Raw genomic sequence first — 14,079 nt, 5'->3', positions numbered from 1 at the left:
CACACACACACACACACACACACACACACACACACCCTGGGTCTCTCACATACATCAATGGAACACAAACTGGAGATAAATGCTTTGGTCAGAGAAAACCATACTGAAGGGCCTGGGTGTTCTTGCAGTACATGCTTGTTCTATTCAGAGCTCTGTCTGTAACTGTATACAGTACATGAACACATTTATTTACTCACACGCTCCCCAATTCACATCCATACAGCCATCCACCTGCACGCCTACAGACAGAGCTCACATCCAACCTCCTTCACGTGCACAAACATCAGGATCAGTGTTGCCAGATTGGGCGGTTACCTGCCCAAATGGGCTACTAAGGATGACCGTCTGCGGGTAAAATCAGGAAAAATTGGCCATTCTGTGTTTTTTTATGCAGTTTTGGGCCCATATAAATCAGTGCAATTTGTTGAATTTGGGCAGAATTTAGCACATTTTGGCGGTTTTTGAGAACCTTTTGGGCGGGATTTGATCAGACACATCTGGCAACACAGCTCACATCCAACCTCCTTCACATGCACAAACATCAGAATGCCACAGCAACATATGCGGAGGGCCAGCGTGCCTGTAGGTGTGGAAGAGACATGATAACCACTCATCATTATAAATAATAACTCTGATAGCTGTTTATGTGCTGTTGTTGCATGTGGCTCCGCTCTGCCATGTCAACAAGCGAGACACATTAATGCGTACAACCTTGTCACCACGGTAACGGTTGTTGCACATTCACACGATGGAGTCTACTTTTATTCAGGCCTGTGTGATATGTACACGTATATATACAGAATATTCAGAGTGGAAAAGGAAAAAACTTTGAAATTAAGGTTTAAGGTCCTCGATTATTTTGGATACCTCAACTTAGAAACCATGCATATTGAGATCTATTCCACTGTCTTTCAGATTTTATCACACTTAATGACCATGCAAAGAAACAGATACTATGGTCATCATAAAAGAAGGAGGAAGCTGTGACACTCCGGTATCATTATTTTTTACTGCTTTCAAGGCAACAAGAGAACTGATACACGTTCATTACATCAGCATTTGCATCAAGCTTTATTGGATTTTTTTTAATGGCCATACTATTGCTTGCACAAACACCCTGCCATCATTGGAAAGATGACTCAATATGCTTCCAAATGCATGGTTTAAATTTGCTGCAGCCCTATATAGTCTCTGAAATAGTGCTCCAGTTTTCTTTTGTCCATTCATCATATCCGTACGTACATGCATGCTGCACTACAAAGCAAAAGGCAGTAACTGCGCACAGCTCTGAACTGAGTACAATTATTTTAAAAGTATTCTGTTGTCCAGCCTAAGTAGTGTTAGGTAGATCATTGACATGCAACTGTTTGTTGTTCGAAAGGCTCCATTAGTACATTCTTTGCAGATGAATCATTTTATCAATATTTACTATAGGTCATCAAAATCACAATACCATAACTAATTTTCAACAACAATCCAGCTACTGCCTTTTTGCTTTGTATGACGGCATAGTCAAATCCAGATACTGCATATGAAGAGTTCAGATGCAAAACCCCCTAACTCCATTTCTGAAGACCTACACTTCTATATTTTTAGAGAACCCCGTTGTTGGTTTGGTTTACATGCATGTACTTGATAATACATATAAATACTTATATTACGTAAATAAAATAAAGAAATATGCAATTTTGATAGATTTGTATTTAAAAAAATGAATTAAGATTATTTTCTGAAAAGGCACTTAGGGGGTTTTGCATCTGAACTCCTCATATACACTTGTATGTTAACTGTTGTATGCTGCTCAGTTTCCCAGTGACCTAGTTTACTGTATGCTGCAGGACTCCGCATCTCCAGCAGACACTCAGCTCAATGTCACCGCGGCGACACTCGCGGTGCATCTTCTATTTGCCATGGTTACGTAACGGGAGCTCACTCTAACACACCGTGTCTCACTGACACAGCACAGGTGTCACAGAGTTCTCCTGTGCAGATATCCTGAGACACACACACACATGGGCGTAATTTCCACGGGGGTCAGGGGGGTTTTGACCCCCCCACACTTCCAACCCTGACAATATAACCCCCCTTATATAATTGTACAACCCCCCCTATATAATTACAGTACTAGTCTTGCATGAACAACTTTACTTTATTTTATGTAAAATAGTGAAAAATAGTTTCGTTCAGTTATGTTTAATCATGTTGTAATGTAACCCCCCCTGCCCCCTTGGTATTCCCCAAATCTGCGTTAGTTGTGTACAATCAATGGGGGAGGTAGATGGACACTCCCAACTGAGATCGCTCCCGGACGTGTAGTCCCAGGTGTTTCTATCACTCCCGGACGTGTAGTCCCACCCGATTATATTTCACGTATTATCATACACTGCCACATACAAGCAATTTAGGGTTAGGGTTAGGTTTAGGGTTAAGGTTAGGGTTAGGGTTAGAAACAAAAAACTAACATCAAAAAGATAACTAGCTCCGTTATATGGCGGTGGGATCGATAGTCTGGCTATGGGAGCGAGCCGACCGGGGAGCGTCCTGCGTTGGGAGCGACAATCAGGGAATCTCTCAATGGGTAATCCTCTTCTCCACTATCCCAAATTCAAACTGATTAGCGATCAGCTTTATCAAGTATTGAGCAATTGTTTTTTTCTACTTTTAACTTGCAATTGCCACATGATCATGCGTGGATGCGTCTTTGGCACAAGAGACATTATTTCCGAGTGTTTTGAGAACCTATTGTACCACTGCCTTTCTGCCTGTCAGTTAGTTATATAGCTATTTTATGCTAGGTTACGACAGACAGCTAGTTCAATAACACTGGACGTGGCTGGCTATTTTGGACGTTGATGGCTAGTACTTGGGATATTTACTCAAACCAACACATTTTGTGAAACCCTAGCAATCGGACGTCTGTTTGTTTTATTTCACGTAATTTAAGTAGTTTTTGGTTACCCCCTGTCCAGTTGCCTGCGTGATTTCCTATGATAGTATCCACTTCAAATGAGAAGCTTGTTCAATGCAGCTGAACCAAAATGCCTGTAAGTTTTTTGACACCAATAGTAAACACTAGGGCTGGGTATTGCAGCTATGTTCCTGTATCGATTCGATTTCGATTCTGAGGGTTTTGAATCGATTAATCACGATTCGATTCGATTCACTCCAAATCGATTCAATCCGTTCCGTTTTTGGTGAAAGGATTTCCCACAAAAGATGCTGTTGCCTATTTTTATATAAAAATGTCAAAGGGCTGTGGCTTGACAGTGTTAACAGATTGCTAATTTGTAATAAGTAGGCCTAGGCCTAATTGACTAATACCTACTGGGTATTTTCCATACACCTAAATGAAACAAAAAAAAACAAAAAGAAAAAGAGCAAAAAAATCGATTTTGTGCCCTGTGAATCGATTATGTGAATTTTAAATGATATTGATCGATTATCGATTGAATCGATTATTTTACCCAGCCCTAGTAAACACATCCATTTTAAATAAGATGTATTGTGGCATCATATTTTGTTTTCAAAATCGCATTTGTTGACAACAGCCAAGCGATTACAGTTTGTTTCGCCAGTGTAGTAATGAAGACAGACACGAGAGAGGATTGGGGAGACAAGGGGTTCCTTCCTCGCGTGACACTATGCGTGGCTGTGCTTGGAGTGAGACAGAGGAGGTCCTCTCAATATTTTTGTCGCCAGTCGCCACTGTATATTTAGTTATAAAAAAAACAACAACAGTCAATTGTATAAATAATGGGTATGGGATATTATGTAGCCAGCAGGCTACTTTAATTTCTACCACAGCAACTTTCTTCTGATCATATGATTAACAACATGGCGAACAGCAGACAAGAGATCCTATTTGTGCAGCATCCTGATTAGTGATTGATGGTTGGGATATGTCATTCATATTTGGCACTGCATCAAAGATTTTATCAACCATCTCTGACTGTAGCTTTCTTCTGATCATATGAATTAGGCCTACTAAGCAAAGGGTAGGAATGTTTTTAATTAATTAATTAATTCATTAACTCATCTTTGCTTTATTGCTATATGCCACATTACAAATGGAGATTTTCTGACAGCTTGACTTTAGCCTGATTGGGAAAATGCATTCTCTAAAACTCTGATGTGAGTTTGCTGCCAAGCCATTTGAACATTAACTGAGTTTTTTTTTTATATCAGGTTCAAAAACTTGTTTGATTGTGCAGGTCACCAAAGAGAGATCCAAGGCCAAGGAGGTACAGGTGATGAGAGAGAGACTGGTGTCCAGAGAGAGAGACGAGGAAGCACAGATGAGAGGGAGAGAGAAGGAGGTGACAAAGGAGGTGAACCAGTTCAAGAGATAGAGTATGAAGGTGTCAGAGGAGGTGCAGCAAGGAGAGAGAGGCAACGGAGGAGATGTAGCAGTTGAGCAACAGAAAGGAGGTGATGGAGGAAGTGCATCAGTTGAAGACAGAGGGAGAGAACGAGGCGAAGGAGAATCGGATGACCAAAAACAGGGAGAGAGAGTACAGAGAGAGACAGCGCAGGAGGCACAAATGACCAGGTAACATACATAACTGTACATGCAAATACTGAAGAAAACTGTTTAGCCATTTAATTCATTTAGATGGAAATCTTGACCCCCCCAATTGTCAGCATAAAGTTACGCCCTTGCACACACACACACACAGCCAAAGTCACTGTGCAATCAAACCACACAGCAGAACACCTTGTACTTTTCTTTTTCTACTTCTATTTTTACTTTTACTATATCTGGCTGGGTGTCATGTCAGATTATGTACGTGTATGTATGTCATATGCGTTATAGCTAAGACTAGCATATTTGGTTGGATACAGGTTTGGTTTTGGTTTGTTTTCGTTCTCGCATGGTATGTTGTCCATGGTAGCACTCCAGTTTGGCAGTTTGAACTATAGTGAGCAGCACATGCTTTTATGTAGTAAAAACCTGTTTCTGGGTTTAACCCAGGTCCTGTCATTACAGTGAGCCCAAGTGAGGCACTCAATCCTGGGGTGCTTGAGGAGTAACACTCCCTGTAGTCTGAGTCAGTCTGGATAAAAGTGTCCATCCAGATGACATACTGCCAGAGCATGGCAACCCGACCGAAGCCCGACGGGCCGGGTCGGAACCCGACGGGCCGGGCCGGACTCGGACAAAAAAAATAGAATATCTGTCGGACTCGGTTCGGACTCGGTCTTGAAGCAAACAGACATTGTGAAAAGTGTAAGCAACCAGAGGAAACGTTTCAGTTCATGCAAACGGCAGTTTTGTGATTAAAAAATAAGAAATTGAATATGCATAAATGAAAATGTTGGTAGGCTACTCGTGCGAGTGATTATTATTGGCTGTATGCACGCGCCAGTTACCAGCGGCAACATGGACGCTCACTCCCAGTCAGCCGAGCAGGAATGCCGAGTCAACTTGCTTTCTTAATAAGCGCCAAATCAACAGTTGTCAGTGAACGCGTGGTCTTTTGTTGTAGGCCTAGGCCATGTTTTAGCATGCCTTCGATGCTGTCTTAAGTGTTGAACATAAAATGACGAAGTTTGTCACTGCTTTGCTCGCCAAGGATTACATTTCCAGCGTGGGGTAGCAATGAGCATAATGTGGATTAAAGAAGACGCACACGCTACGTGGAGTTGCCTAAGGTAGGCGGAGAGGTTTCCTGTTACTATTTTGTCCGCTGTGACATTTCATGTCCTTCACGTAGGTTCTTAATTCTTGTCACTTTTAGGCCTACTGTACAGTTGTAACTATGCGCGTGCAACCTTTCCTGATTTTATATTGACCGCATGGACATCAGGGGAAATGATTCTCTTGGAGGGCCGAACAGGCTACTGTTCTTCGGTGAACTTATAGCCCATCCTTCTTAACGACAAGGAGCGGCATCTTTACGGGGCTCGTTGGGATTTATTTGCACAGTAACAGTAACGTAACAAATGTTCCATAGCCGCGCTGACCGCATCCAAAACGTATTCGTTAGTTTTCGCCTTTCTTATCCTCTCACGCCCCTCCCATGCATTTTATCACCGCACCCGACATCTCTGGTCTAACCGAAAGAAACATAAGGTGCACTGTCACGTGTGTGTGTGTGTGTGTGTGTGTGTGTGTTTATACTTACTATGCGTGCGTAACTTAATTAGGCTACTGCAAATTGCCTTATCCTAACGTCTTTGCCTATCCTGGCTATTTATCACGTGGTATTTTGAGTATGGAGGAGCCCACATAGAAAATCTTGCTTGCGCACAGGTTCTGTTGTTATTACAGTGGTCTCGGGCTTCGGACGGGTTCGGACACAAACATTTTAATTAGTCTCGGGCTCGGGTCGGGGTCGATCACTTTTCTGTCGGCTGAGGGCCGGGCTCGGAGAGAAAAAACCGGCCCGAGCCACACTCTACATACTGCTGATCTGAGGGTGTGTGACCGTGAAACTAAACGGCAAACTAGCATGCAAGGTATTAAAAGGCGCTAACTGCATATACTCTTTGAAGAAGGAAAACTTTTTTATTAAAAGACATAGCTCACTCAAAATGAAAATGATGTCCAAACCATATTACTTTCTGTGGATCATAGGAAGATATCATATTTTTATTCTTTTTTATTATCACTATTCTGAGACACCGCAGGACGCAATTTCATAATGCAGCAAGCGAGCACGACGATCAAACTCTGTGTTGCCGTTAAAAATACATTTTTTATATACAATAATAATATCAAATCTGTGGGACCAGGCAGGGACAGATATATATGCTAATTTCCTTGACAGAACGCTGAGAGCAATCACACATAAGCGGCTGGAGTAATTAGTGGATGTGGCCAGGGAAGCCGACAGGGGGGGGGCAAAGGGGTCAGCTGTTCCAGGCCCAGGGAGACAGGGGGCCCAAATTTGGGTTTTCATTACATTGTATGTATTGGATGGGGGGCCGAGAACGGGTGTTGCCCTGGGGCAAGGGCGTAACTTTATGCTGACAATTGGGGGGGTCAAGATTTCCATCTAAATGAATTAAATGGCTAAACAGTTTTCTTCAGTATTTGCATGTACAGTTATGTATGTTACCTGGTCATTTGTGCCTCCTGCGCTGTCTCTCTCTGTACTCTCTCTCCCTGTTTTTGGTCATCCGATTCTCCTTCGCCTCGTTCTCTCCCTCTGTCTTCAACTGATGCACTTCCTCCATCACCTCCTTTCTGTTGCTCAACTGCTACATCTCCTCCGTTGCCTCTCTCTCCTTGCTGCACCTCCTCTGACACCTTCATACTCGATCTCTTGAACTGGTTCACCTCCTTTGTCACCTCCTTCTCTCTCCCTCTCATCTGTGCTTCCTCGTCTCTCTCTCTGGACACCAGTCTCTCTCTCATCACCTGTACCTCCTTGGCCTTGGATCTCTCTTTGGTGACCTGCACAATCAAGTTTTTGAACCTGATATAAAAAAAAAACCTCAGTTAATGTTCAAATGGCTTGGCAGCAAACTCACATCAGAGTTTTAGAGAATGCATTTTCCCAATCAGGCTAAAGTCAAGCTGTCAGAAAATCTCCATTTGTAATGTGGCATATAGCAATAAAGCAAAGATGAGTTAATGAATTAATTAATTAATTAAAAACATTCCTACCCTTTGCTTAGTAGGCCTAATTCATATGATCAGAAGAAAGCTACAGTCAGAGATGGTTGATAAAATCTTTGATGCAGTGCCAAATATGAATGACATATCCCAACCATCAATCACTAATCAGGATGCTGCACAAATAGGATCTCTTGTCTGCTGTTCGCCATGTTGTTAATCATATGATCAGAAGAAAGTTGCTGTGGTAGAAATTAAAGTAGCCTGCTGGCTACATAATATCCCATACCCATTATTTATACAATTGACTGTTGTTGTTTTTTTTATAACTAAATATACAGTGGCGACTGGCGACAAAAATATTGAGAGGACCTCCTCTGTCTCACTCCAAGCACAGCCACGCATAGTGTCACGCGAGGAAGGAACCCCTTGTCTCCCCAACCCTCTCTCGTGTCTCTCTTCATTACTTCACTGGCGAAACAAACTGTAATCGCTTGGCTGTTGTCAACAAATGCGATTTTGAAAACAAAATATAATGCCACAATACATCTTATTTAAAATGGATGTGTTTACTATTGGTGTCAAAAAAACTTACAGGCATTTTGGTTCAGCTGCATTGAACAAGCTTCTCATTTGAAGTGGATACTATCATAGGAAATCACGCAGGCAACTGGACAGGGGGTAACCAAAAACTACTTAAATGACGTGAAATAAAACAAACAGACGTCCGATTGCTAGGGTTTCACAAAATGTGTTGGTTTGAGTAAATATCCCAAGTGCTAGCCATCAACGTCCAAAATAGCCAGCCACGTCCAGTGTTATTGAACTAGCTGTCTGTCGTAACCTAGCATAAAATAGCTATATAACTAACTGACAGGCAGAAAGGCAGTGGTACAATAGGTTCTCAAAACACTCGGAAATAATGTCTCTTGTGCCAAAGACGCATCCACGCATGATCATGTGGCAATTGCAAGTTAAAAGTAGAAAAAAACAATTGACAATACTTGATAAAGCTGATCGCTAATCAGTTTGAATTTGGGATAGTGGAGAAGAGGATTACCCATTGAGAGATTCCCTGATTGTCGCTCCCAACGCAGGACGCTCCCCGGTCGGCTCGCTCCCACTAGCCAGACTATCGATCCCACCGCCATATAACGGAGCTAGTTATCTTTTTGATGTTAGTTTTTTGTTTCTAACCCTAACCCTAACCTTAACCCTAAACCTAACCCTAACCCTAAATTGCTTGTATGTGGCAGTGTATGATAATACGTGAAATATAATCGGGTGGGACTACACGTCCGGGAGTGATAGAAACACCTGGGACTACACGTCCGGGAGCGATCTCAGTTGGGAGTGTCCATCTACCTCCCCCATTGATTGTACACAACTAACGCAGATTTGGGGAATACCAAGGGGGCAGGGGGGGTTACATTACAACATGATTAAACATAACTGAACGAAACTATTTTTCACTATTTTACATAAAATAAAGTAAAGTTGTTCATGCAAGACTAGTACTGTAATTATATAGGGGGGGTTGTACAATTATATAAGGGGGGTTATATTGTCAGGGTTTGAAGTCTGGGGGGGTCAAAACCCCCCTAACCCCCGTGGAAATTACGCCCATGCCCTGGGCCCAGAATTGCGGGGTGGGGGGTGTTGCCCTGGGCGCAGGTAGATAGGGGCCCAGAATTGTGTCCCCATTATAGTATATTGTATGTATTGGGTAGGGGGCCCTTTCAGATGACTTTGTCCTGGGCCCAGCAAAAGCTGTCGGCAGCCCTGGATGTGGCAATTAAAGGCCTTCCTTTATCAGCATCAGCATCAGAGGGATTTAACGAGACCTCGTTAGCATGCGCGCGGAGCACGGCTACAGTGTTCTACAACGGTGGGGGATCTTCTGTCTAATCATCAGCGGTCCTCAACGCAAGAGTGAGCAGAGATTCCCCTGGGGGGGAGAGTTCTGTCTCTGTGAAATCATTCAAAAAATGTGTTCATACTATATTTGCATGGTAACATCAATAGTCTATAGTACTTATTTTCCATTCTATTCTATTCTATTCTATTCTATTCTATTCTATTCTATTCTATTCTATTCTTTTCTATGGTCCTGCACACATGGGTTGCACATTTGTTAACACCCCCGGCTGCGCAGCCCTGGCTGTACACTCTGATTGTTGGAAAATGCAGCTGTCATTCACAAAATGAGCTCATGTGGTTGGTTGCTAAGCATCTTGCCCCTCCTCACCCCACGAATGTTTGTAAATGTGAAACCTATGAATAACATGTCTATATACCCAGACTATTAGTATACCATTTAGTAACCTTTGTTGAAAGGAAGTGGCAGCCGTGGCCTGATGGTTAAGGAGGTGGTTTTAAGATCAGAGGGTTGCAGGTTCGAATCCCACCCTTACCTCTCCCTACACCTCTATCCATGGATGAAGAGGCATGAGCAAGGCACTAGATAACCCTGAAATAACTATAAGTTGCTTTGGATAAAAGCATTGGCTAAGTGCAATGTTCTGCAATGCAATTTAATATCATGCAATGTACCTAATGAGAGCCTGTTGTTGTAATGAGGCGATTAAGGTAACAAGTCAGTAAATAGTGTAAAGCGTTAACTGGATAAAATATGTATTCCTAATAATCCATCTGTAATATCTCTGTGGGTCTGCAGTCCAAATAAGGTGTTAAACAGAAAGTTCTGCAAAAAATGTGTAGCTTTTGTAAGGAACATATGGAATACACACGAGGGACCTCCCACAGAAACACACAGCTGCTACATTGCATTGCATTGCAATTAGCTGACGCTTTCGTACATGGAACTCTGCCGCCCATGAACACACAAACACACACACACACACACACACACACACACACACACACACACACACACACACACACACACACACACACACACACACACACACACACACACACACACACACACAGGCCCGCAGACGGGAGAGGGCAAGCGGGTTTGTCGTCCTGGGACCAGATAGATAGGGGGGCCAGAAATGTGTCCCCATTACATTGTATGTATTGGGTAGGGGGCCTTTTCAGAGGACTTTGTCCTGGGCCCAGCGGAAGCTGTCAGTGGCCCTGCGCGTGCGCTCACACACGCACACACACACACACACACACACAGACACACAGACACACAGACACAGACACACAGACACACACACACACACACACACACACACACACACACACACACACACACACACACACACACACACACACACACACACACACACACACACACACACACAATCTGATTACTGACTTATTATATTAGACTCGGGGCACCTGCAGTAGTCTCTCCCTGTTTCCATCCATGAACCCCACCAATAAAAATGAGACTTGCGATCTTATGTCCACGCAGTCTATGCTATTGGATAGTATTGAACATAGTTCTTCGCACACAATGACCTACAGCATATCTTACATTGATCGCTTCTGACAAGGAGTTATGGTAGAACAAGCGAAATATCAGCATCATCAGGTGAGCTATGTCTTCATTACCAGTAAAAAGACAGGGATATATCTGCACTACTCTGTGGGAATATTGTGACTAAATTGGGAATGTACCGCGCACGCACATGTGTGTGTGTGTGTGTGTGTGTGTGTGTGTGTGTGTGTGTGTGTGTGTGTGTGTGTGTGTGTGTGTGTGTGTGTGTGTGTGTGTGTGTGTGTGTGTGTGTGTGTGTGTGTGTCTCTATGTGTGCATGTGTGTGTGTGTGTGCATGTAAATTAGTACTCCATCTCTATCAAAATGCTTGACGACCTGACTTATGTGTCTGTGTGTGTGTGTGTGTGTGTGTGTGTGTGTGTGTGTGTGTGTGTGTGTGTGTGTGTGTGTGTGTGTGTGTGTGTGTGTGTGCACGTGCGCAGAGTACAACTTGTGTAAATATTGTACATTACTTCCAAAAGCATACCATACTTCTGTTATTGAAGTCGGCAACTCATTTGTGTGACAACATCACTACTGCTGTCCTAATAGGCCTTTTCCACCAGGACCAATCTGCAGTCTGTGGCAATGCCAATGTCCAGCCAGCACGCTTTCGAAAGATTTGAGAGACAGAGCACTGTGACATTGTGGTATCCACATGGGGCCCATCCATTTTCGCAAGGCTCTGCCAGTGCCAGCTTTTTGGCATCAAGCATCTGTCACTTTGGAGTTGAAACGAGCAGAACTAGATCTAATCGAGACTGGGCACAGGACACAGTGGCAGTAACAAACGAGCGATAAGTCTTTGTGTTCTCCTCACACTTACTGTTGTCGGATTGGTGAACTGGGAGCGTAGGTGCTTAACGGTGAGAAACCCACCTTAACACTGTTTGTTTGCTTTACCACATCTCGATGAACCTACTTATGTACATCTACTTTGTCGTCACAGTTCGCTTAGAGCAGCGGTTCCCAAACTTTTCCCCCTGCGCACCCCTTTTACATTTCAATGTGTTTCGCACACCCCCTAAGCGAATGTTGCACAGCGCAATTCTCATTTCCAATCAACCTGACGTTTTTTTTCTGCCATCATTACAATGGAACTTGTTGAATGACAAGTCTAGGAGTTATAAATTATACTTCAGATGTATCCTTCCAGAATACAATTAATCAAACAACTAAAACTACCCAATGTTCATTAATGTTGCACACAAAACGCACATATCCACCATTGCTCTATTCAGTTCACGCACCCCCTTCTGACAGGCCGCGCACCCCCAGGGGTGCACGCACCCCAGTTTGGGAAACCCTGGCTTAGAGAAACCAAAGTCTCCTTTGGTCCCTGTGGTTCCACAACCTTTACTTTTTGGTGTGAACACATCAGTCGAGATTATGTAAGTGCAGGAACCTAGCCAGGCTACCTAGCCAGGAACCTAGCCAGCCATCCTAGTGACACAACACCTTTGGCGTTGCTTCTAGTCAGGCCACAAGCAATATATATATCGTTTCTGAGCTCTGGAAAAATCGGGAACTCCCCCCACTTTGTTGGGAATCAATCAAATTGAAGCAGCTCCCTGGGTAGAGGTGTGTTCAAGGCAGTGAAGTGGTTTAAGCACAGGCTTTTTATTGGGTCTAATAAAATGTTTGGTTAAACTTTGGCACAGCCTTTTCTGGCCTTGACCAGTATTGTAGCAAACCGGGGGAGGCAGGTCAACCATGCCATTTTGGAAATGCTCATCGTTGTGCACGAGGTCAGAGCAAGTCTCGAACAGAGATTTGAAAGTCGATGACAATCAGGCTAGCATGAACCAGCACCAGTACAATTCTCCCTCGACCTGAAAACGTTAAGAGATCACTGGAGTAGCTGAGGATACCTATTGTACCAAATGCACAAATGCGGGCCCCAGCTTATAAGCTTGTATTTAGCTTCTTATGGGGACCCTTTCTCCACACTAATATACATTTTTCATGACATATAACTGAAAGTCTAAATGATGGTGTAAAGAGAAATACATCATTCATTCATTCATTCATTCATTCATTCATTCATTCATTCATTCATTCATTCATTCATTCATTCATTCATTCATTCATTCATTCATTCATTCAGTCATACCCTCACCTCTACAGACATCCGGGTCGGGACAGAGCCTCTCCTGCTCCAGTTCCTCAGAGCACTGGGTCCCCTGGTCCTGGTCCGGGCCCTGGTTCTGGTCATCCCCGTCAGCCGGCAGCCCTGTGTCCAGGTCCAAACAGGCTCGGTAGCGCCGCTGGAGCGACACCACTCGGGCACTACCCGCCAGGGGCCGAGTGGAGGCCCGGGCGTCGGACAGGGGCACACAGGGCGAACAGGGAGTCCATTCTGACCACTCACTCGGAGAGACTGAGAGACACACATAGAGTACACACACCAGCATGAGAACCGAACACACACACACAGAAACAGAACACAGAAAACACACACACACACACACACACACACACACACACACACACACACACACACACACACACACACACACGCACACACACACACACACACACACAGACACAGACACAGACACAGACACAGACACACACACGGAAAAGAAGTGGCAGGGAAAATACATGTGGCAGGGCAGTGGCAGGGCAATGCATACAAACTCCCCCCCAGTGTGGGTAAACATTCTCTCAATCCCTCACACACACACACACACACACACACACACACACACACACACACACACACACACACACACACACACACACACACACACACACACACACACACACACACACACACACACACACACACACACACACACACACACACACACACACACACACACACACAGCTAAGATAAAATGATGCATACATCTGAAATCATTACTGATAATCATCACAACGCAAAACTAAATGCCTCAATCATTTTAAAGTTGCTTAGGGCAAAAAAATAATTTTAGCATACTTGCGTTATTAGAGTTCATGTTTTTCTCAGCCCTAAAAGAAATGACTTGATCAACACATTAAAGCTTTCCATTTTAAGCTGATGAAGCTGAAAAAAACAGCACAAGTATCGACTGATTG

The 14,079-nt window shown here is 43.6% G+C and overlaps 1 protein-coding gene across 1 annotated transcript in view; it reads right to left on the bottom strand.

Moving 5' to 3' along the window:
- sspo (SCO-spondin) overlaps nucleotides 1-14,079 on the bottom strand; it is a 180,288-nt gene that overhangs the window by 41,311 nt on the left and 124,898 nt on the right. Inside the window, exon 98 of the mRNA XM_063206313.1 lies at nucleotides 13,135-13,395. Coding sequence (XP_063062383.1) covers nucleotides 13,135-13,395 — 261 coding nt within the window. The remainder of the gene's footprint in view (nucleotides 1-13,134; nucleotides 13,396-14,079) is intronic.

Source organism: Engraulis encrasicolus, chromosome 9 (genome assembly GCF_034702125.1).
Source record: "Engraulis encrasicolus isolate BLACKSEA-1 chromosome 9, IST_EnEncr_1.0, whole genome shotgun sequence".
NCBI lineage: Eukaryota > Metazoa > Chordata > Actinopteri > Clupeiformes > Engraulidae > Engraulis > Engraulis encrasicolus.
The sequence above is the reverse complement of the archived record's forward strand: the minus strand, read 5'-3'. Positions and strand labels throughout refer to the sequence as shown.